Raw genomic sequence first — 22,249 nt, 5'->3', positions numbered from 1 at the left:
CCACTATAACTCCACAGCCCTGCCTCACCACTGAGCATGTGCATAAAGTGCAGCACAGATTCATCTCCATCATAACTCCACAGCCCTGCCTCACTACTGAGCATGTACATAAAGTGCAGCAGATTCCTCTCCACTATAACTCCACAGCCCTGCCTCACCACTGAGCATGTGCATAAAGTGCAGCACAGATTCATCTCCACTATAACTCCACAGCACTGCCTCACTGCTGAGCATGTACATAAAGTGCAGCACAGATTCATCTCCACTACAACTCCACAGCACTGCCTCACTACTGAGCATGTACATAAAGTGCAGCACAGATTCATCTCCACTATAACTCCACAGCCCTGCCTCCCTACTGAGCATGTACATAAAGTGCAGCACAGATTCATCTCCACCATAACTCCACAGCCCTGCCTCACCACTGAGCATGTACATAAAGTGCAGCACAGATTCATCTCCACTAAAAGCCGAGATCCTTAGATCAGGAACAGAACAGACAGTTATAGGACATTTCACAACTTCCCCAAATTATTATGAAGAAATATTCAGCATTTCCTGCATTCTACTACTGTACCCAATTTTATTACATATTTTCAGAATCGGTCCATTTTATACCAACTGCGACTCTGATTCCACAGAACCAGTAAATGCTCGGAATCACCTCACTGACCATAGATCAGCTCCTCCACTGACCTCTGTACAAGAACATGTCCACTCTTCGGTAGTGATAGGCCATTATCTGATTTTCTTATGTCCAGGTGATAGTTTTGACCAGTTTAAGACAACCAGAAGCTCAAGACCAGCCATCATGGTTCCCATTATAAGTCTGTCCCAGTCTTTTCAAATTGGATCTGGCACCTCTGTCATAGTTCGCTATGGCAGTGATTGGAAAGAATCCTTCCATCTTTCTGGTTAATGTGTTTGCTTTCCTTGCACAGCATATATTTATAATGCTATGATGTTGTTTCTTACAGCTGTTGCCTTTAAAAATGCCAAACAGTATGACCAGGCCAAAGATGCCTTTTTAAAGGAGGCAGAATCTTATGAGAACAACAAAGCGTATCCTTTCTTGAAATATAACTTTGGTATTGTGAGTTTTACATATCGTGGACACAGAGTTAAAATTAAAAAAAAGTATTTACTTAAAAATTAACAAAATATTTTTTTTATTGTTTTCCTGCCTTTTGGATGCATTGATATCACAACATATTCATTTGGAGTACCGATGATGGCAGTGATGGGTCAGCACCTAACTCATCCTGCTTACCAGGACAACCTCCTGCAGCAAGTTATCCCCTGAGATAGAGGCACAGGCGATGACCCCTCACTGCCGTCATCTGTACCCCACATCAATACATTCTGAAATCAGTGCAGCTAAAGGCAGCAGGGGAAATCAATTTATGGAAGCCACTTACAAGCAAGTTTTATCACAGAAATGCGGAATTAAAAACCCTAATAAAGTTTTCATAACTTTAGTTACTCTTTAAATGTAGCCATAAGCTGCAGTACCAGTCACAGTTTATGGACAACAGTGACACCGATTCTACAAGGTAGAGCCTTTATAGTGTTAAAATACACTATATATATATATATATATATATATATATATATATATATATATATATATATATATATTTGTGTGTGTGTGATATATATATATATATATATATATATATATATATATATATATATATATATATATAATTATTATTATACTAAGGTCAGCAAAAAAAAGAGGTAAGTGTTGTTCTCATGCAGTGTGTTGTGCTGCTCATCTGAGGTTGTTTATAAGGGTCTAAGGCTATGTTTACACGTTGCATTTGTGCTGCGTTTTTTTCCTGCAGGGAAAACCTGCTGTCTTGACAGTAAAGAAGCTGCTTACAAGAGCAGGTTTTGCTGCGTATTTATTGCTGCGTTTTTGTTGTCTCTTGTACATGCTAATAAACTTTAGTGGCCCCCCCAAAAAACAGATTTAACTTCCTTAGGTTTTTGCACCAAAAATGCAGCAGAAACTGGCACCTGTGTTTTTTGCTGCTTTTTCCCATTGTTTCCTATGGGTGAACAAAAGCTGCAAATACGCTGAAAGAAGTGACATGCTGCAGTTTGCAAAAACAAAGCAGTTTTCCAAATCAGCCAGCAACATAAAACAATGTGCGTGCATGAGATTTCTGAAATTTCATAGACTTTGCTGGTACTGTAAAATGCAACTTAAAATTTGCATTAAAAAAAAAGCTGCAAAAACGCAACGTGTCAACATAGCCTAAGGAGCGCCATCAAATGGGGGGCACAACCTAGTCTCGTCCCAGGATGGCATTGATATTTGTTCACTAAAATAAGGTGGATTACAACGTCATCGGTGAGTACCACATCTCCTATGTCTGAGATTAATTGGAACATAATTGTATAATGATAGGGGCAGTGTCCTTTTTTTATGGATAAATTAAATCAGAAATGTTACAAGTAGGCTATGATATATACATCGATCAGCCGGAACATTAAACGATCTCCCTAATGTTGTTTCGCTCACCATTTGCCATCAAGATGGCTTTGACATGTCAAGGCGAGGGCCAAGACTTTGCATTTTAAGGGGACCTACAATTTATAGAGTTGTTTTATATGGTATAGCATGCAGATCTGTGGAGGTCCAAATTCTGGGAATCCTACCCATCGTTAAAAATGTTGTTATGAAGTGCCCACTTCAGGAAGTAGAAGTGTATAGCCACTTCATGAACATGTACAGAACGGTCAACAGGCTCTATGCAAAGGCTATGAGAATGTGCACCACTCTGTGGAATTAATGTAATGTGAAAGGAAAAAAAAATGAATATTTACCCTTTACCGTAACTTTATTTTGCAAACGTTTTACTTTAGCCCCGCCAAATCTTTATTTTCACAAGGATAGCAGGAGAAAATGAACAACAAACTATGTTGTACAATTTCTCCTGAGTACGCCGATATCCCATATGCGGGTGAAAACTACTGTTTTGGCGCATGGCAGGGCTCAAAAGGGAAGGAGCACAGTTTTTTTCCCTTACATCTTTACTGAACAGTTTTAGGAATGTGACAGGAAGAGGCCACTGCCTTCAGAGAATGCGGTTTCCATAAATGTGTGTAACAATGTTTACATTTGTGATATGTGTCAGAGCAACATCCTCATGACTGACAGGACACAGAGTTCCCCAGCAGAACATTGACCCCAGCATTACACTGTCTCTGCCATCTCTTCCCCAGGTAAACAAAACATACACCCAGTCATCCACAAGATACAAAATAGAAAGTGATTCATCAGAGCAGGTCATCTTCTATAATTGTTTCATGGCCCAATTGTGACGCTTTGTGCCCATTGTAACCAATTTCAGTGGTGGAAAGAGGGCAGTGTGGGCATTCTGACCGGTCCTTTTATGTGAAGACCTATAGGTATAAAACTATGGTGCCGTGTACCTTTGCCATGGCTAAGATGTCAATGTAACATTCTGCTCCTCATTTGGTATTTTTGGCTTCCCCTGCTTCTGCTAGTCAGTGATCACTTCATAGAGGAAACACTGTCCTGTTTGTTCGTGTGCGTGCGTGTGTGCATAGTGACACTGGCTGTATTGGCCGTGTGCATATGTGTTTCTGCTGACAGCGTTCACTGCTACACACAGAAGCATAGCAAGAGTTTCAGAGTGGGGAAGATAATGTACCTCTCCTGAATTCATTGCATCACCGAATAGATGATTGTCACCACTGCCCCCAATGGTAACATTTTAGCAATGTTAGATGCATGTAGGAGAACAAGCCTGGGTGTGCCAGTACAGCGAGTGGCATCAGCAGAGAGGAACCACATAGGAGAAGATGCTCTGGTGTACCAGCGCAGCGAGTGGCATCAGCAGAGAGGTACCACGTAGGAGAACATGCCCTGGTGTACCAGCGCAGCGAGTGGCGTCAGCAGAGAGGTACCATGTAGGAGAACATGCCTGGGTGTACCAGCACAGCAAGTGGTGTCAGCAGAGAAGAACAACATAGGAGAACATGCCCGGGTGTACCAGTACAGCGAGTTGCGTCAGTAGAGAACATAGAGAACAACCACGTAGGAGAACATGCCCTGGTGTACCAACCAGCACAGCAAGTGGCGTCAGCAGAGAGGAACCACTTAGGAGGACATTCCCTGGTGTACCAACCAGCACAGCAAGTGGCGTCAACAGAGAGGAACCACGTAGGAGAACATGCCCCGGTGTACCTGCACAGAAAGTGGCGTCAGCAGAGAAGAACCACGTAGGAGAACATGCCCTGGTGTACCAGCACAGAAAGTGGCGTGAGCAGAGAGGAACCACGTAGGAGAACATGCCTGACCACTGTGTACATGGCTGCAATAAACTGTGTGTATGTGGCCATCACCACCATTGTCCGTGCACATACCCGCTGGGCAGAGTTTGTTCAAGGAAGCAAGCACTGTCTATCAGATGCAAGGGAAGTCGCTATGATGCAAAATGAGCGAGCGTAACAGTACACTGTGCTCTTGGCCCTGCTAGGGGCACAACAAAACCCCCTAATTTCCATAATCATTAAGTTATTTTCTCAGGCATTGTAACAGACACAGTGCTAGTAAGATTTTGTATAGGAGCAAAGTCCCCAATGTCCCTGTATAGTTAGATTCAAAGGTATTTTGGAGCTGACAGACTCCCTTTTAAAAAATGCCAATATGATAGTATCTGGGTTTTTTAACATGGCAGTGTTTTGCTCCTGATCAGATGTCCCATATTCCTGCCCTTACCCAGTCATACTGTATGGACCATGTAAATGTAATATTTTTAAGTTTTACAATAGTAGGAACCAACATTTAAACTATTAACTGGCGTGACCTGAGGTAACATGGATACCAGTGAGTAGATGAGAATGACTGGAGTGTTACCTTGTATGTGCTCTTAGGACGAGCTGCCTGTACACAGATAAGTGCATGCAGCACCCATTGCTGTCCATATAGCACCCAGTCTACACTGGGTCCCAGCATTCTTATGGCTTAATTCATTTAATGTTTTGAAACCTTAACCAAATATTTCTACCAGTCTTTTCCATGCGGCAAAGTAAGTATCTCCTATCTCCTGTAGATACGAGTTAAATGGCCCATAATACAGATTTCAATGAGGTAGTGACTTTTAATTCTTTGCTGGAAGTTAATCCCTTGAAGCTGCAGATTTGTAACATGTTCCCTTCTGATTTCTGGCAGGCACAATGTTATCATGGACTTTGTGGCTTCGGTTGTGCAAATATTACAATATCCACAGCTTGTCTGACCTGAGTAGTGGTAGATATGTGTGGAAACGTCCATGGATTCTGGGGACCAGAATCTATACCAGGAGTCCATGCCCACAATGCTGTTATTAGTCAGAACTGGAAATGTCTGTGTATATGGGCGACATACTGGGGGTTCATCTGCTTAAGAGAGACCCTTCTTTTGGCCAGAAAAGATTCAATCTGTTCATGATTTACATAGATAACTTTTTCTGAATTGCTGCCTTCTTACAGTATGTTTCTTGTGCTACTGAAGGGGAAATGTCTTGTTGGCAGCAGATTCATCCAGGAAAAGAACGGACACCATAACAGAAAACAGATTGACCCCATTATGGTGAATGGGGTCTGTAGGGTGTCATTAGTGTCCATCATGGGCAGGTCGAGTGATATGTGGTGAGACCCCCCTTTGTAAGGATCTTTGTATATTCTTCTGCCAGCATTGTGTGCAATTTACTCTTAATTTCTGCAAATGGAGTCATTTATCGCAGGGTGGATTTGAGGCGTGATCTCAATTTCATGTATTGATCCACGGCAGCGCAGGGGTTTCCGGATGTAGCTAATCACATCATGTTCTGCTGCCGCAGAGACCCTCTATTATCCGTGGGTGCAGAACTACAGAGGGCGGATACTGTACTAGAACGCTCATAGTAACCCTGATATATACCAGTCAGGCGGGCATTTTTAGGGGATCTGCTTAGCACACGTGTCGAGAGCAGCCATACTATGCTTAGTGTACATACCATAATCTGTAGGGCTGACGGTGATGATGGTACTTGTTGGTATTATACTGCCATGTCTTTGCAATCACAGATTGCATTTATAAAAACTATGTTAATTACTATAATTACTTTTCTGTAACATCTATTATTTCATTTGACAGAGCCTATGAACAAGCCGGAATGATGCTAAAGGTGAGATTTGGTCGCATGAACCCCAAGAAGCCGTAGATTTAGTTCTTGACTTTCTACCTGTTTTGATCATTTCTCCGAGGTATTCTTAGTGCTACGGTGTTCGAGAACTGGAACATTTTACACATTTCATTACTTTTTTTGCTCTTTTATTATTAGGAGATGCAGAAACTTCCTGAAGCCGTCCAGTTGATAGAGAAAGCCAGCATGATGTTTCTTGAAAACGGCACTCCTGACACGGCTGCTATGGCGTTAGAGCGGGCCGGGAAGTGAGTCTATCAGTAATAATCCTGTCTGCTCCACTCGGTCCTGTCTTGACATCAGAATGACTCTTTGTATCATTTGATTTCAGGCTCATCGAACACGTAAATTTGGAAAAAGCGGTCCATTTATATCAGCAGTCTGCATCTGTCTTTGAGGTACGCTTGTATTTCTGTATGTCTGCATTACTCTTATATACAAGCCCCCTAACTGAATGGGAGATGCATCAGTGGATAAATTCACACACTGATCTGCCATTCACAGTAGAAGAGTTAGCGCCGGTGGGGCATTTTTCTGCTGAATTAAAAAAAAAAAAAAAAAAGTTGGACTTTGACCAATAAATCACTAAAAAGTTATTTCCATGTCATACATTTATGGCATATTCAGAGGATATGTCATAAATATAAAGTAGATGTGTAATCCACCAGTGGGTCCTGCATTTGTTTTGAGGACTCATGAGTAAGTGGAGAGATGGTCATAATTCCATTTAATCTGTACAGGAATAGGATCACCTCTCCTCTTACGCAGCTTGTGGCCGGGCGCCGTTCTTGAGAACAATGTAGGTTCCATTGGTGGGATCCCCAGCCTCTACATTTATGGCATATCCAGAGGAAGATGGTATTACCTCATTAATGGCATACCCGTACGATACGTCATGGCTATAGTGGAAAATATAAACCTCAACATGTATTCCTTTTGCCTGGATATGTCATAGTGTAACCAGATCTGGCCTGAACCATAGGTGCAGATTGCATGTGTTATAGCTGAAATACCTGATCTAGCAAAACAAGCGTGTATAGTAGCAATCCAAGCTCCGTAATGTTTATGACTGCTGAATCTGACATCATATTGGACGATGTTCAGCGCCCTCTGCATACATTGATGCTGTGGACGTGCCTGCTCAGTGTCTGTCATGGAAGGAATGCAGGAATCCTTCTTGTACATGTTACAGAATGGATGAGATTTGAGAACACTTTATGAGTACTGCTTATTATGACAGTCTAGATTTACAATGACTCTCTGAAGGGTCAATGAAGGCTTAATGTAGTTTGACATTTCCAAGAGTCTCGCTAATACTTCACCGTGAAGAGAAATCATTGTGAAGTCACCGGGTAACCCATAAACTCCTGGAGCTTCAGCAAAATCCCCTTGATTGCTTAGTTTATTTCTAAAAATGAGAAGTGAACGCTTAAAAAAAATTGTAAGGTTTTTTTTTTTTGTTTGTTTGTTTTTTTTTTTGTTTTTTAGAAATGTTGTAATTTGCCTCCATTTTTACAAATTGAAATTTAAACTTCTCTTCAATCTTCCATAAACTTTCCTTCAAGGTGGCTTTTCATCTGTAATCAGGATGTCTGAAGCCACCACATCCCTATTCATGAAATACAATTGCCCACATTTATTAGGTTTATCAGTCTTGGTTGTGCAGTAAGATGGCAAAAGCTTAGAATATGAGCCAGAAATGGTGCAAAGCTTAGTACAAATGTATGCCTGCTCCATGCTGTACAAAGCAGAAATCCAGCCATTTTTCGGATAAAAATATGCAAATGGCTTTATTCCAAAATAGGCAATGCTGGTTCCACAAAATTGTAAGATAGATCATACGCATTTCAGACATGTTTTAGTCTAAACCGTGTAGGATTTGTTCTTACAATTTGTATTACCAGGATCGCCTATTTTTGCATATTTGTATCTGGGAAAACAGTTGGATTTCTCCTTTTGTATGCTGTTCCTCACCACATCAAAGCAGCAGTGATGGTTATCCGGGCAGAGAATTGCTGGCTACTACAAAGTGGGTGAGCTGGATCGTCCTTTTTGTTTGTAGATTTATCAGATAAAGTGCCTTTTGATGCACATGAATCAAACAATCTTGAAATGCCAGCCTTAAAGAGTTTTTCCACTACTTTACACGTGGATGCTAGTTGTGGAACAGCGCTACTGAGTATGAACGACCATAGCCACTGGAGACGTCGGCGCCATAATAAATATGTAACAGCATTGTCTATATACATGAGCATTCATATATACACTCTTCAACATTGAAATTACACTAAGAAGGAAAAGTTGTGTAGTTAAGATAATCACAGGATCAATAGACATGTTAGGGATTTACAAATGATGAAAAAATGGAAGCAAAAATATTGAAACCATCTCGATTTCTTCAGTATCGAGCATTTGTCTACTAACATGTCTATTAGTGATGAGTGAATGTGCTCGGATAAGGTGTTATTAGAGCATGCTCGTGTGCTAACCAATTGTCTTCGGTATGCTCGAAAACTATGTTCGAGTCCCCTCGCCTGCATGTCTCACGGCTCTTAAGGCACCGTTACACTAAACGACTTACCAACGATCACGACCAGCGATACGACCTGGCCGTGATCGTTGGTAAGTCGTTGTGTGGTCGCTGGGGAGCTGTCACACAGACAGCTCTCTCCAGCGACCAACGATCAGGGGAACGACTTCGGCATCGTTGAAACTGTCTTCAACGATGCCGAAGTCCCCGGGTAACCAGGGTAAACATCAGGTTACTAAGAGCAGGGCCGCGCTTAGTAACCTGATATTTACCCTGGTTACCATTGTAAAAGTAAAAAAAAAAAAAACACTACATACTCACATTCCGATGTCTGTCACGTCCCCCGCCGTCAGCTTCCCGCACTGACTGTGTCAGCGCCGGCCGTAAAGCAGAGCACAGCAGTGACATCACCGCTGTGCTCTGCTTTACGGCCGGCGCTGACAGTGCAGGGACAATGGTAACCAGGGTAAATATCGGGTTACTAAGCGCGGCCCTGCGCTTAGTAACCCGATATTTATCCTGGTTACAAGTGAACACATCGCTGGATCAGCGATGACAGCGGGTGATCAGCGACCCAAAAAAAGGTCCTGATCATTCCCCAGCGACCAACGATCTCCCAGCAGGGGCCTGATCGTTGGTAGCTGTCACACATAACGAGATCGGTAGCGGGATCGTTGCTACGTCACAAAAACTGTGACGTTGCAACAATATCGTTAACGAAATCGTTATGTGTGAAGGTACCTTTAGACACATGCAGGGATTACCTATTTGTTAGACAATCCCTTTGTGTTGTGGCTGTCTAATAGCCGCGAGACATACAGCTGCGGGGACTCAAACATATTTTTTGAGCACGCCGGAGACACTTGGTTCGCACACAAGCATGCTCGGGTAAGACCTTATCCGAGCACATTCGCTCATCACTAATGTCTATCGATCCTATGATGTGACTTTTCCTTCTTGATGTTGCAATATCAATATTGTTGAGTAAAAAAGTATGCTTTTGGGATATGTTCTCTAACTGTCCGATCTTTACCGGCCACGGTGGAAGAAATGACTGAGCTGCAGCAGCACATTTTGAGTACCATGAAATATTACTGACTTGTACATGTAATTTTTTCATTAATAAATCGTCAGCATTTTATCTTCTGCAGAATGAAGAACGTTTACGACAAGCAGTTGAACTTCTAGGCAAGGCTTCAAGACTTCTAGTGCGAGCTCGCCGGTACGGTTTTCCTTTATAGTTCCCTGTCACACTATCCACAATATGTATCATCACCCGTAGGTTATAAAAAGATCAGATTAACATGTACATCATTAAAATCTCATGATACATATGTTAAATGGGTGCTCTACGTTGGCATCTGTCACCCACAGCCTTTCATCTTAAAAAAAAAAAAAAAAAAGACATATAATGGCTTGGGGGAGTCCAAAAGGACATTCTTATCTGGTTTAGTAATTACTGACATTTCCCACACTTGATAATGCTAGAAAACGTTGTTTTACAACTTTTCATTGTGCCATTGAAAATGTAAGAATAAATTGGCATCTACATGTAGATGTTGCCATCTCTCTTGGCAATGGGGCGCAGGCGAATCTCTATAGTGTCTGCTGCATTTCCATCTCTGTAGGGATAATAACCATTTTAGTTGTGTATTATATGGGTGGTCACTGCATAAATACGGGTGGCATATAGCAAGGTGCTTTTCTTGCACCTCCTCCGCTCTGTTCTTGTGATTGGCGGGTTTCTGACTTCTGTGACCCTGTTGGCTACCACATTATAAGAGACAAAGCAAAGTCTATATGTTGACTGCAAGTCACATAGACAATACCACTATAAATCATAAATCTAACAAAGCAAAAGTGGAAAAAATAAAACGTAACTTTTATTTTGACTAAAGTCACACACAAAAAAAACTTAAACCAAACACCCAAGTGGATAAAAATACTGGGGCTGAGTCTCAGGCAGTAGTGTAGTTACCACAGAGATTGATTATCCCCAGAAAGGACAGAATGATATCCTCCACAGTATATTGGAGATATCATAAAAACTAGAAATTGACATAAGAGCTGGAGTAAAATAACGTCAAACAGCACAAAACGTCAAACTAGTTGCATGAACAAGCAATAAAAGCCATCAATAACCGCATGTACACAGTGCCATTGATGGCTGTAAGTAATATAAAAAGGAACAATCTCACCGGTTCCAAGATGAGGGCCCAGGAGCACCGGATAATTTTCTGGTCAGAAGAAAGTCCGGAAAGATACCGGAGACGACAGTCCCTGTGTCAGTACCTATGGGGCTATCGATAGACTATCCCCACAGCTCCTGCCCTTACAAGGGCAGACCACAGCTACCCCTGTCCAAACATGCCCTGCACTCTCCCTGTATGGTCCGTCCCGACGCGTTTCATCTGAGCAGAATCTTCAGGGGACTTTCTTGTGCATGGAGATAGAGTGCTAAAAAGGAGGGACACTAAGTCCTGCCACCCTCAATGCTGTCCTGCAGAGGACCCTCTGCAGGACAGCATTGAGGGTGGCAGGACTTAGTGTCCCTCCTTTTTAGCACTCTATCTCCATGCACAAGAAAGTCCCCTGAAGATTCTGCTCAGATGAAACGCGTCGGGACGGACCATACAGGGAGAGTGCAGGGCATGTTTGGACAGGGGTAGCTGTGGTCTGCCCTTGTAAGGGCAGGAGCTGTGGGGATAGTCTATCGATAGCCCCATAGGTACTGACACAGGGACTGTCGTCTCCGGTATCTTTCCGGACTTTCTTCTGACCAGAAAATTATCCGGTGCTCCTGGGCCCTCATCTTGGAAGCGGTGAGATTGTTCCTTTTTATATTACTTACAGCCATCAATGGCACTGTGTACATGCGGTTATTGATGGCTTTTATTGCTTGTTCATGCAACTAGTTTGACGTTTTGTGCTGTTTGACGTTATTTTACTCCAGCTCTTATGTCAATTTCTAGTTTTTATGATATCTCCAATATACTGTGGAGGATATCATTCTGTCCTTTCTGGGGATAATCAATCTCTGTGGTAACTACACTACTGCCTGAGACTCAGCCCCAGTATTTTTATCCACTTGGGTGTTTGGTTTAAGTTTTTTTTGTGTGTGACTTTAGTCAAAATAAAAGTTACGTTTTATTTTTTCCACTTTTGCTTTGTTAGACTACCACATTATAAGTAAAGTGTATTCCTGTCTGCACCAGTCCTGACATAGCCACTGAAATGTCCTCAGTAATGTAATGATTTCTGCACATAATACATAATCCAGTTAGCGCTAATGCTGCGGACATATGTACAATATAAATGCAATGAGTTGTAGCTCGGCCATCACCTTGTCTGTTATAGAGATGTCAGTGTAATATAAATGCTCATCTTATGTTCTTTCAGGCTCGATGAAGCTGTAGTGTCCATACTAAAAGAGAAAAATATGTACAAAGAAATAGAAAATTATCCGACATGTTATAAGGTATGGAGCGCTATCATCTACACTGGGTTTTTGTGCAGTTGATGGTTCTGGGGGTAAACCAGAAAGACGTCTGCTCAATTGTAATACCGGTTTCCTTGAGGGCCTTGCACAGGGCTTCCCGTTTATTGGGTGTATTTTTATAGATCTGTGTGCGCAGCATTGCGGCTCAGTAGTTGGCTGTGATGCGTTGGGCAGGGTCCTGGGTTCATAACCCACCAAGGACAACCTCTTCAAGTAGTTTTGTGGGTTTTCTTCTGGTTCTCTGGTTTCCTGCTGCAGTCCCAAAACATACTGATTGTAGAATTTAGATTGTGAGCTTCATTGGGGACAGTGATGATAATATCTTTAAAGCGCTGCGGAATATGATGGCGCTATATAAGAAAAGCAAAATAAATACACACATATAGATAGATATATCTCTCTACCTCTCTATAGATCTATATTTAATTGTCTTTTTAAATTTACATGCCATGTCATATTCCTGATTTTTTTTTTTTTTTTAAATGGATAAGATCCTCTTATTTTGGCTTTTCTGTAAATTGCCTAGATATTGAGTTGACATTACTGAATGTGTGTAAGGTTTTTGAAATGGTTATTTTCATTAATCCACCTCTTTATATATTAGGATATGTAAAAAAGTAGGTTTATTTAGCACATTTTCAGTGTAATTTCACTGACTATGAACTAATGAAAATCGGACATTGCTTTTGAATTGTAGCTCAACAGAAAGGAGAAAAAAAATGAAAATAGCCTGGACAAAACTGATTGTACCATTTTAAATAACATTGAAAATAATTTGACCATAGGGACATGTTAAATGAAGGTTTGTCCTGTAATTGGCGTCAAACTTGTAATCAGTCAGACGGCCTATTTGAAAAATGAAAAGTAGTCACTGTGCTGTTTCTGAACACTCCATGTCAAGTGAACCAATGATTTTTACCACTATATTTTTAATTCTTTTGAGATTTTGTTATTTGGTAATAGAGTGTCAGAGAATGCAAAATGTGAAGAAAAAAAAATTCTAGATTTTTTTTTTTTAATTGATTTTCAAAGTTCGGAAAAAGTGTGAATTTCGGTGTTAAATTTCTCCTCATAACTCAGGCTAGAAAAAAGATAGAGAAACAAAATGAACACCATTCTACTCAGAACTGTACATGCTTTCACCAAGAGTATCTTTGATAATATTTTACCCATGCGAATGGAAACGCAAAATTTTAAAACGCATTTCCAAAAAAAAAGTTTAATTAAAAAAATTTCAAAAACTGCACATGTGCCTGCTATGCTCCTGGCCACATCTGTACCAAAATACAAGCTGGGATCGTGATGAGATCATATTTTAAAAAATACAACTATTACAGTGTCAATTCGAAAATCTCACATTCAGATCTGTTCAGCCTGTGGTCTAACAGTGTGGGGTCCATATTTACCAAATACTCCATGATTTTTAGATATTACTGTATTATTTTATTATGTTACAGCTTAGAAGCAGGAGAGGGCAGAGGAGAAGCTTTGTTAGAGCTGAGAATGACCAGGGGTAGACGGTGACTGCAGAGCAGATGACCGGCTGGCAGCTCCAGCCTCCAGAGGCCATATTCACACCAAATCCTAATACCCAGGAAACTCCTCAAATGGAGGGAGAAAAATATTCTTAACATCCAGTTCATGTATTGTACAAACCAGGACTACGAAGAGGAGGAGGAGAGTTTGTGAAAACATCGGTTACAGGAAGCAGAACCCATCAAAGAGACTCAGCAATACCGGACTGTCATCCCATGTAGTGGAAATAAAAACAAGGGTTTTTTCATTCAGCAAAGAGAGTGACATCCATGAAGTGGTGGAAGGCGGCACAAAATCGGCAATGGATGGCATAACTGGTGATGTGACCTGTGAATATGATCGGCGCTGGCGGCTACTGGACTCTCCAAAGATTGTGAAAATGAAGACGTAGAAGTGACTTTTCTGCACTTTCTGGTCCGTCGCTGTCCTTTGTGTATCCAAGAAAACCAGACATTGTAAAAGTTAACAAAAATCAGATACTGACTCAGGTGGAGCCGAGCACCATGACCGGCCGTCCATACTGACACAAAAGGAAACGGCCATTGCTAGTAAGCAATTATGGACAAGATGACATTTCACCCACTAGAAGGGACACATTGATGATAGGCCAGTGTAAAAACCTACTATTAATTGTTTGATAACTTCATATTTATAGAATGAGGATTTAACTACGGTACTATTCTTCTTAAACACTTCCTAAATGACATGTTTAGTGTTATAATAGAAAAAAAATTGTTCCATGTATAAATAGGTGGTAAAAATATTGGTTCTTTTATAACATATAATTAGGATGAGACTTGTTGTGAATTCCGCTCTTGGGCTCCCTCCAGTGGTTGTAAGTGGCACTTTTGTGAGTTCTGCTCTTGGGCTCCCTCTTGTGGTTTCTAGTGGTATGGCTGCTCCTTGGAGTGAGCTGTCATCAGCTGCCTCCACTTATCGTCTCTTCTGCTCGGCTATTTAGGCCTGGCTCTTTCTTCAGCCAGTGCCACTTGTAAATGGTTCCTGGTTGGATTCACATCTCTTTGGAGTTCCCTGTTATCCTGACCAGTTCAGCAAAGCTAAGTTTTTGCTTGCTCTTTTCTGTCCATAGATTGTGGACTTATCCATTCTGTGCTTTCTATGTTTGTCCAGCTTATCAGTATGAATTAATTCTGTCTTGCTGGAAGCTCTGGGAGGCAGATTTGCCCTCCACACCTTTAGTCAGGTGTGGAGATTTTTTGTAAACTCTGCGTGGATTTTTGTAGTGTTTTATACTGACCGCACAGTATTCCATCCTGTCCTATCTATTTAGCTAGACTGGCCTCCTGTGCTCATCCTGGTTTCATTCTGTGTATGTCTTTTCCCTCTCCACTCACAGTCATTATTTGTGGGGGGCTAATCTATCCTTTGGGGATTTTCTCTGAGGCAAGATAGCTTTCCTGCTTCTTTCTTTAGGGGTAGTTAGCTCTTAGGCTGTGACGAGATGCCTAGGGAGAGTTAGGAGCATCCCACGGCTACTTCTAGTGTTGTGTTGAGCTTAGGGACTGCGGACAGTACAGTTACCACTTCCTTCAGAGCTCGTTCCATGTTGCTCCTAGACCACCGTATCATAACAGAGACTGTATTTAGAAAATCACACTTGAGGCTATGATCGCCTTTTTTCCTTTTGGCTTGCTCAGCATTTTCAACCTGAATGCATTGAACAAGTTGTGTTATGATGATTAAGATGTATTTATTCTGGCACTTCGGTATTTGTTTTTTGTGTTTCTTTATTGTTACATATAAATGTTGAATTCAATAAGTTGTAATTTGAAAAGAAAAAAGGAAGAAACTCACACAAACATAAAATCAGATGATTCGAGGCTTAAAAAAAAGATTAAAATTTGATAGGTCCCAAGTTGAATCCCTGTACAAATATAAACAAGAACACAAGTAACCCACATGCATGTTTTCACAATTTTAAAACAAACGTTTTTGTTCACATTTCTCCAAAACAAAATATAAAGAAACAGTCTTGTGACATATCAAACGAAAGCCGATACCGTTCTGAGAAAAAATGATGCCTCTCCCACCTCTTTATCTTAGTTTTAGCCCGAGATATGATAAAAAAAACTGTAAAGCCATACCAGGCCAAAATCCTCGCTTTTTCAAAAGAAATCTGTAAAAAAATTAACTGATGAAGAAAAAAATTCAAAACTTTTAATTTGTAATTAGCTAAAGTTGTACTTCATAAAAACAGAAAATAAAAAAAATCTAAAGACGTCAGGTAAAAAATATATTCATATTTGGATCACTTGATATGGAATGACTATGGAGCTAAAGAGAAAGTAATCTCAAGAGATTGGAAAGAAACTATAGACATGTTAAACGTAAAGGCTAGAAGACAATCTCCAAACAGCTTAATGTTCCTGTTACTTTAGGTGCATATATTGTTCAGAATTTTAAAGGGAACCTTTCATGGAAAAAAAATGCTATTAATCTACACATATTGAGTAATTAGCTTAAAACTTAAAGGGACTGTGCAGAACTTGGGTATTGATGAGTAGTCTTTAGGACAGGTTATCAATATCAGATTGGTGGAGGTCTGACACCGGTACCCCACCAGTTTTACTCTCCAGTGGCAGCCAGATGTAGACATTGTACGGAGAGGAACAGCACTGCTCCGTACAGTGCGTAGTGGCCATTAGCGGGTACTGCAGCTAATTACAAGCAGGAGTCACAGAATTGATCTGATTTCTGTCAGTATTTGAAAAGCTTTTTATATGAAAACACGGAATGAAATCATAGAGAACAAGGTATTCCTGACACAGATGCTTTGTTCTATCCTTTGTAATAACATTTCCTATTGCTGTTTCTTATTTTATGTAGAAAACAATTGCTCAGGTGTTAGTCCATCTTCATAGGAATGACTACGTCGCCGCAGAGAAGTGTGTCAGAGAGAGTTACAGGTAAGACGATCTGTGTTAAAGGAGACAGAACCCGACTGTAGATGCATCGTATACCGGACAATGTTTCCTTCATTTACATAGCAGAAAGCAGGACTCCCACCGATGCGAGCAATATGGACAGGTCAATGCAGTCTGCCAGTTAGGCCACATTTACGCTTAGTAAAGCCAAAACCAGGTAGGGAACATAACCTATCAGGCAACGTTCACAAGTTCAGTATTTGGTCAGTATTTTACCTCAGAATTTGTAAGCCAAAACCAGGAGTAGGTGATAGAAATGCGTCACCATGTCTGTATTTATCACCCCACTCCTAGTTTTGGCTTACAAATACTGAGGTAAAAAACTGAACGTGTCGTAATGAAAAAATTTGCAACTCTTCAGTGTTTTGGTTCCTATATTCGTTTTGACTTTCAAAATACGAACCTAAATATGCTTGTGCAAATGGACTCTTGAGCGAACACATGCAGGCAAGCAGCTGACTGGCGTTGGGTAAGGGTCTTTGACAGGAAGTCCTATAATGGCTGAGCTTCATAAGTCATGAGGGCATCACTTTTAGACAATAACACACTATGAATGTTGTAAATGCTGTTTGTTTGTTTTTTCTCTGTTTTCATGGGCCTTAGGCTATATTCAATCAACTGTTTTCAGTGTTCTGTCTGTGTGCCCAGTTGACCACGGACTGATCAATGGTAGCATAGGTGCTAGTGTCCATGAACGATCTTCCACCTGGATCTCAGATCTGTATGGGAAAAAAATGTCAGCCTGCATTGTTCTGGCCTGTTTTTGGATGAGCATAGGACAATTATTGGCATGCATCTCCACGATGTGAATGAGCATAGAGAGCTGCACATGGACCCAGTCACATCCACATTTTGCCGGTGTGACTGGCCACATTATTACGATTGTCTAAACCTAGTCTATGGAGCTCTCCATGTAGGCATCACTGATGCCACCTTAGCACTCAATAAGATCATTTCTTTAATGATCAAAGCTGTGCCGAAAAAACAAAAGCTGAAATGATTGCTGTAGGCAAAAAAACATTTTGATGTTGTGGCCCTTGAAGGAGGATGAGATTGGCTACTCCCATGAAGTTATACTCCGTCTGAGCAAGCTGCACCTTAATCGTCGTCCTATTAGTGCTCCAAAGTTCAACTCTTTCTTTTCCAATTCTTAGGTTTTAGAGGGATGCAGAACACATCAATAAACTAATTTTGCAGAGTAAGCATGTTGCTAAAAGTAAAGTGGTTCATGTTTCCCTCCCTGACAGCTGTCAAGCGCAGCGTTCTTGTGCAAAGAGCTTTTTCATTGAATTACCGTGTATTGTTTAGTATGGAAATCGATAATAACTCAATTGTGCGACCTTGTATACAATAAAACAATTTACTAGCCCAGCGGATTGCATCACAAATAATCTGCAAACATATTGTTTTAACATTGTTTTCTAAGGAAAAAAGTCCTGAAAGGTGTCAAATATTCTGCAACCTTGAAATGAGTTTCTCAACTTTTCTGAATATTAGATGTCTGATACTTTCTACACATCTACACGGGGAGATGGCGTCATTGCAATCCTTTTCTAGACTAATGGATTTAGTTCTGTAAATATGTCTATTGTGTACTGAATTGATCAGGTATTTTTGTGGTTACTTAGAGTTAGACCTGAATAGCCTAAATGCATTCTGAAATTGTAAATTCTGTTTATGCACCTGAGCACTATATTGCCAGCCTGTGAAGATTCATTCCCCACCATGGCTACAGGATCACAATGTAGCTGTGGTGCTCAGATCGGACCCCCTCTGACCAGACCATATAACAATAGAGAGCCACACACACTGTTTTAGTATGACTTGAATTAAATGGTGAGGCACCTGTTCAGGCCAGTCGTTGGCAGATTAAGATAAAATGATTTCTCATTGTGTCTTATAGTACTGCATACTAAATAATTAACGTTATTCACAATAGCCATTTACTCCTTGATTGCATTTTACCTTGAGTCACACGTTGCAGATTTCCCTGCGGATTTTTCTGCACTAAAAACCGCAGCTCTTGGCAGAAAACGCAGGTGCGGTTTTTGGTGCGTTTTTGGTGCGTTTTTTGATGCGGTTTTTAGTGCGGTTTTTTATGCAGTTTTCTCTGCAGATTGTCTGTGTGTTTGCTAGGAAGTTTTTTTGCTAGGAAGTAAGGGTTAAAATGGCTGAAAATACCCTAACCCTAACCCTAGTTCTAACTGTAGTGGGGGGAAAAAAAAATTCTTTATTTTATTATTGTTACTACCTATGGGGGTGATAAGGGGGGGGGGGTCATTTACTTTTTTTTTATTTTGATCACTGTGAGGTTATCACAGTGATCAAAATATGCCTGGAACGAATCTGCCATTTTGGAAGATGGCGGCACCCAGGGAAAAGACGGACGGATGGACATCGGGAGGCCCGGTAAGTATAAGGGGGGGAGATGAGGGCACGGGGGGGCGTCTGAGCACGGGGGGGTGGCATCGGAGCATGGGGGGGTGGGATTGGAGCACGGGGGGACAGCCACACTCCGCCCACGCACTTCTTGCTGCAGCGGTTTCTGCACCACAAACCGCAGAAAACCCGCAGAATTTTTTTCGTCTGCGGGTTTTACTGCGGGTTTGACCTCACAATGGAGGTCTATGGGTGCAGAACCGCTGCAGTTCCGCACAAAGAAGTGACATGGTCCTTCTTTTTTCCCGCAGCAATTCAGCGCGTTTTTTTTCGGGATTTTCCGCAATGTGGGCACAGCGGTTCTTGTTTTCCATAGGGTAACATTGTACTGTACCCTGCATGGAAAACAGCTGCGGACTCGCAGCGGCAAAATCGCGGCGGTTCCGCAGTTAAAAACGCATAGTGTGAACATGGCCTAAGAGTTGTATTTTTTTGTTTAGTATTCCAGGTTTCAGTGTTAGTGAGGACTGTACTGCACTGGAACAGCTACTAGAAGGGTACGATCAGCAAGACCAGGACCAGGTGTCTGAAGTTTGCAACTCGCCTCTTTTTAAATACATGGATAATGATGTAAGTGCCCAGTGTGTTCTTTTTAGTATTTAGCGAGCGTATAAAAAAAAAAAAACACAAAAATATTAAACTTTTAAAGGGTTGTCCAGCAATTTAAATATAACATGTTTTTTGTTAGGTGATACAAAAAAAAAGTTATTTTAGTGATACCCCCATGGTGTTCTATTATCTATATCTCCAGGTCCAGAATTTGTCTGGATGTAAATAAAAAATAATCAGCATTTTAGGCACACATTGGTTATTAGTATGTATGGCAATTTTATAGTTTCATGTACTTAAAGGGGTTATCCCACAAACAAAGTACATTTTAATGAATAGATTTTGAAATAATAATTTCCACAATAGGATGTGTTAAAAACAAACAAAAAAAACATGTTCCTCTGCAGGTACCTGGTCGGCAAGTACCACAGCTCCTGCGCGCTCTGTTGCTGGCTCATATCTGCAGTAACGAGCTGACAACAGAGCGTGTTGTGAGAATACCCAGCGTGCACAGACCAGTGATGTCATTTACAGGGATGACGCTGCTCTCTGCACATCACTGGTCTCTGCATGCTGGGTATTCTGACATGCTGTGTTGCCGGCTCATTGCTGCTGATCTTAGCTGGCGACAGATGACGCGCTGTCATGGTGCACATCGCACAGCCCCTAAACCAAGCGTCGCTGATGACGTTTCGTTTCAGGCAGGGGCTGCCACAGCGACCGTGGCCTCTGACCCCTGTTGATGGTTCATTTAAGTATCCCAGCATGCATTGGGGTTCTCAAATGAAGAGTCATTAAAAAGGAAATAAAAAAATTAACTAGAAAAGCAGTTAGATAGTGTAGTTTGGGAATTTATTGTTTGAGTATATTAGCAAATAGATTTTGAAGCTAAATAGATAAGGCTTTAGGATGATAATGACCTTGGACTTCAGCCCACCTCTTTAATTACTTACATAATACTTTATAACTGTGTTGTAAAGCATTTTTGCATGTTCATATTACACAGAGAGGTGGACCGGAGTGCCTTTATTAGCCCCTAGCTGTACGGTAGCCCACCTCCTTTGTCCAACACTTTTAATTTAGTAGCTAATAAAGCGACATCTCGGGAACTAAATGGTGAGGATCAGAGTTGGCTCTAATCTTGCCCCTTACAATTAGAGCCTGGCGGTCCATGATTTCACACAGTAATATGCAGAATGCCCGAAGTACAAGCATATGGAACTAGTGAATAGCAAATGGAGAGAATAAAGAGCAATATTGTGAAACTAGGCAGGTGTTTATCTAATGTACAAAGTAAAACTTGAGCCACATTTTAACATTTAATTTGTGTTGTGATAGTATGCCAAGCTGGCATTGAGCTTGGCTGTTCCAGGAGGTGGCACAAAGAAGAAATCTCCAGCAGCCTCACAGAATGGTGTATCCCAGCCAACACAACCGGGCGGCTCTCAAGTTGAAGAAGATGATGATGAATATGCCGGAGGCCTCTGTTAGAATTGTGAATCTTGCCAAGGCTGCACTCATGCATATCTGACCTCTAGTCAATCCCTTATATCTACAAAATACACCACAGCGGATATAATATGAGATGTTTAATGATTTGCTTTGTTTCATGGCATTAGTGTGAAAAACAATTCTACTTCTACCACATTCTGTCTGTACAAAAGTTCCACTATATTTAAAAGAATGGATCTGGATCAATATTATTCCCCTGCTCTACAGTTAGCCTCTATATCTAGAAACCATCCTTGTGGCATGTAACTTCGTCATTGACAGATGATTGGCTGCGTTTAATTATTATGTTTGTACAAATGTGTTTTCCTGTAAATTACTGGAAGTAATTGTGACATGGCAATTAAATATTTATAACTCAACCTGTATGTCTGATGTATGTCAATGGACGAGTATATAAATGATAATGAAGTGGTTGGTAGAGTGACTGACTACATTAACTTCTGCACTGATATGTTGGTGCCGGCTAAAAAGATTAGGTGTTTTGCAAACAACAAGCCATGGATAACAAAGGAATTGAAGCATTTGCTCAACAGGAAAAAAAGGCATTTAAACTAGGTGACAGAGGAAATTAAAATGATACAGCATGAATTGAAGCATAAAATAAAGGAGGCCCAGGAAGCCTTCAGAATTAAACTTAAAAAGAAACTGTCCCACAATAATACCAGGGAGGTTTGGTCAGGAATGAAATTACTGACTGGGCTTAAGGTGAGGCCTGAACATGATGGGGGAAGACTGGGCAATGCTAATGAGATGAACGAGTATTTCAACAGGTTTAGCAGTACATGTGCACTGCCAACTGATAGTGGATGGGAATTGGGTGCAAATTCTGCAACATCGATATTGGAGGAGGAGCAGACTAATTTTAGAGTATCCGAAAATGATGTGAGGAGGCAGTTAACATTGGTAACGCAGCAGGACCAGATGGACTCAGCTCACGTGTCCTTAAAGTTTGTGCAGACCAGCTGTGTACTGTCTTTACACGCCTATTTAATGGAAGTATACAAACACAGAGGGTACCTGTGTTATGGAAAACTTC

General features: G+C 41.1%; 1 protein-coding gene across 1 annotated transcript in view; it reads left to right on the top strand.

Moving 5' to 3' along the window:
• Positions 1-21,572, top strand: part of NAPG (NSF attachment protein gamma) — a 43,430-nt gene extending 21,858 nt beyond the window's left edge. Inside the window, exons 3-12 of the mRNA XM_069731041.1 lie at positions 978-1,062; positions 5,049-5,066; positions 6,155-6,185; positions 6,342-6,451; positions 6,535-6,601; positions 9,885-9,955; positions 12,133-12,211; positions 16,616-16,695; positions 19,593-19,722; positions 21,040-21,572. Of these exons, the coding sequence (XP_069587142.1) occupies positions 978-1,062; positions 5,049-5,066; positions 6,155-6,185; positions 6,342-6,451; positions 6,535-6,601; positions 9,885-9,955; positions 12,133-12,211; positions 16,616-16,695; positions 19,593-19,722; positions 21,040-21,192 (824 nt within the window). The 3' untranslated portion in view covers positions 21,193-21,572. The remainder of the gene's footprint in view (positions 1-977; positions 1,063-5,048; positions 5,067-6,154; positions 6,186-6,341; positions 6,452-6,534; positions 6,602-9,884; positions 9,956-12,132; positions 12,212-16,615; positions 16,696-19,592; positions 19,723-21,039) is intronic.
• Positions 21,573-22,249: the final 677 nt, after the last annotated feature.

Source organism: Ranitomeya imitator, chromosome 6 (genome assembly GCF_032444005.1).
Source record: "Ranitomeya imitator isolate aRanImi1 chromosome 6, aRanImi1.pri, whole genome shotgun sequence".
Lineage (NCBI taxonomy): Eukaryota > Metazoa > Chordata > Amphibia > Anura > Dendrobatidae > Ranitomeya > Ranitomeya imitator.
This window is presented reverse-complemented; position numbering and strand designations above follow the sequence as displayed.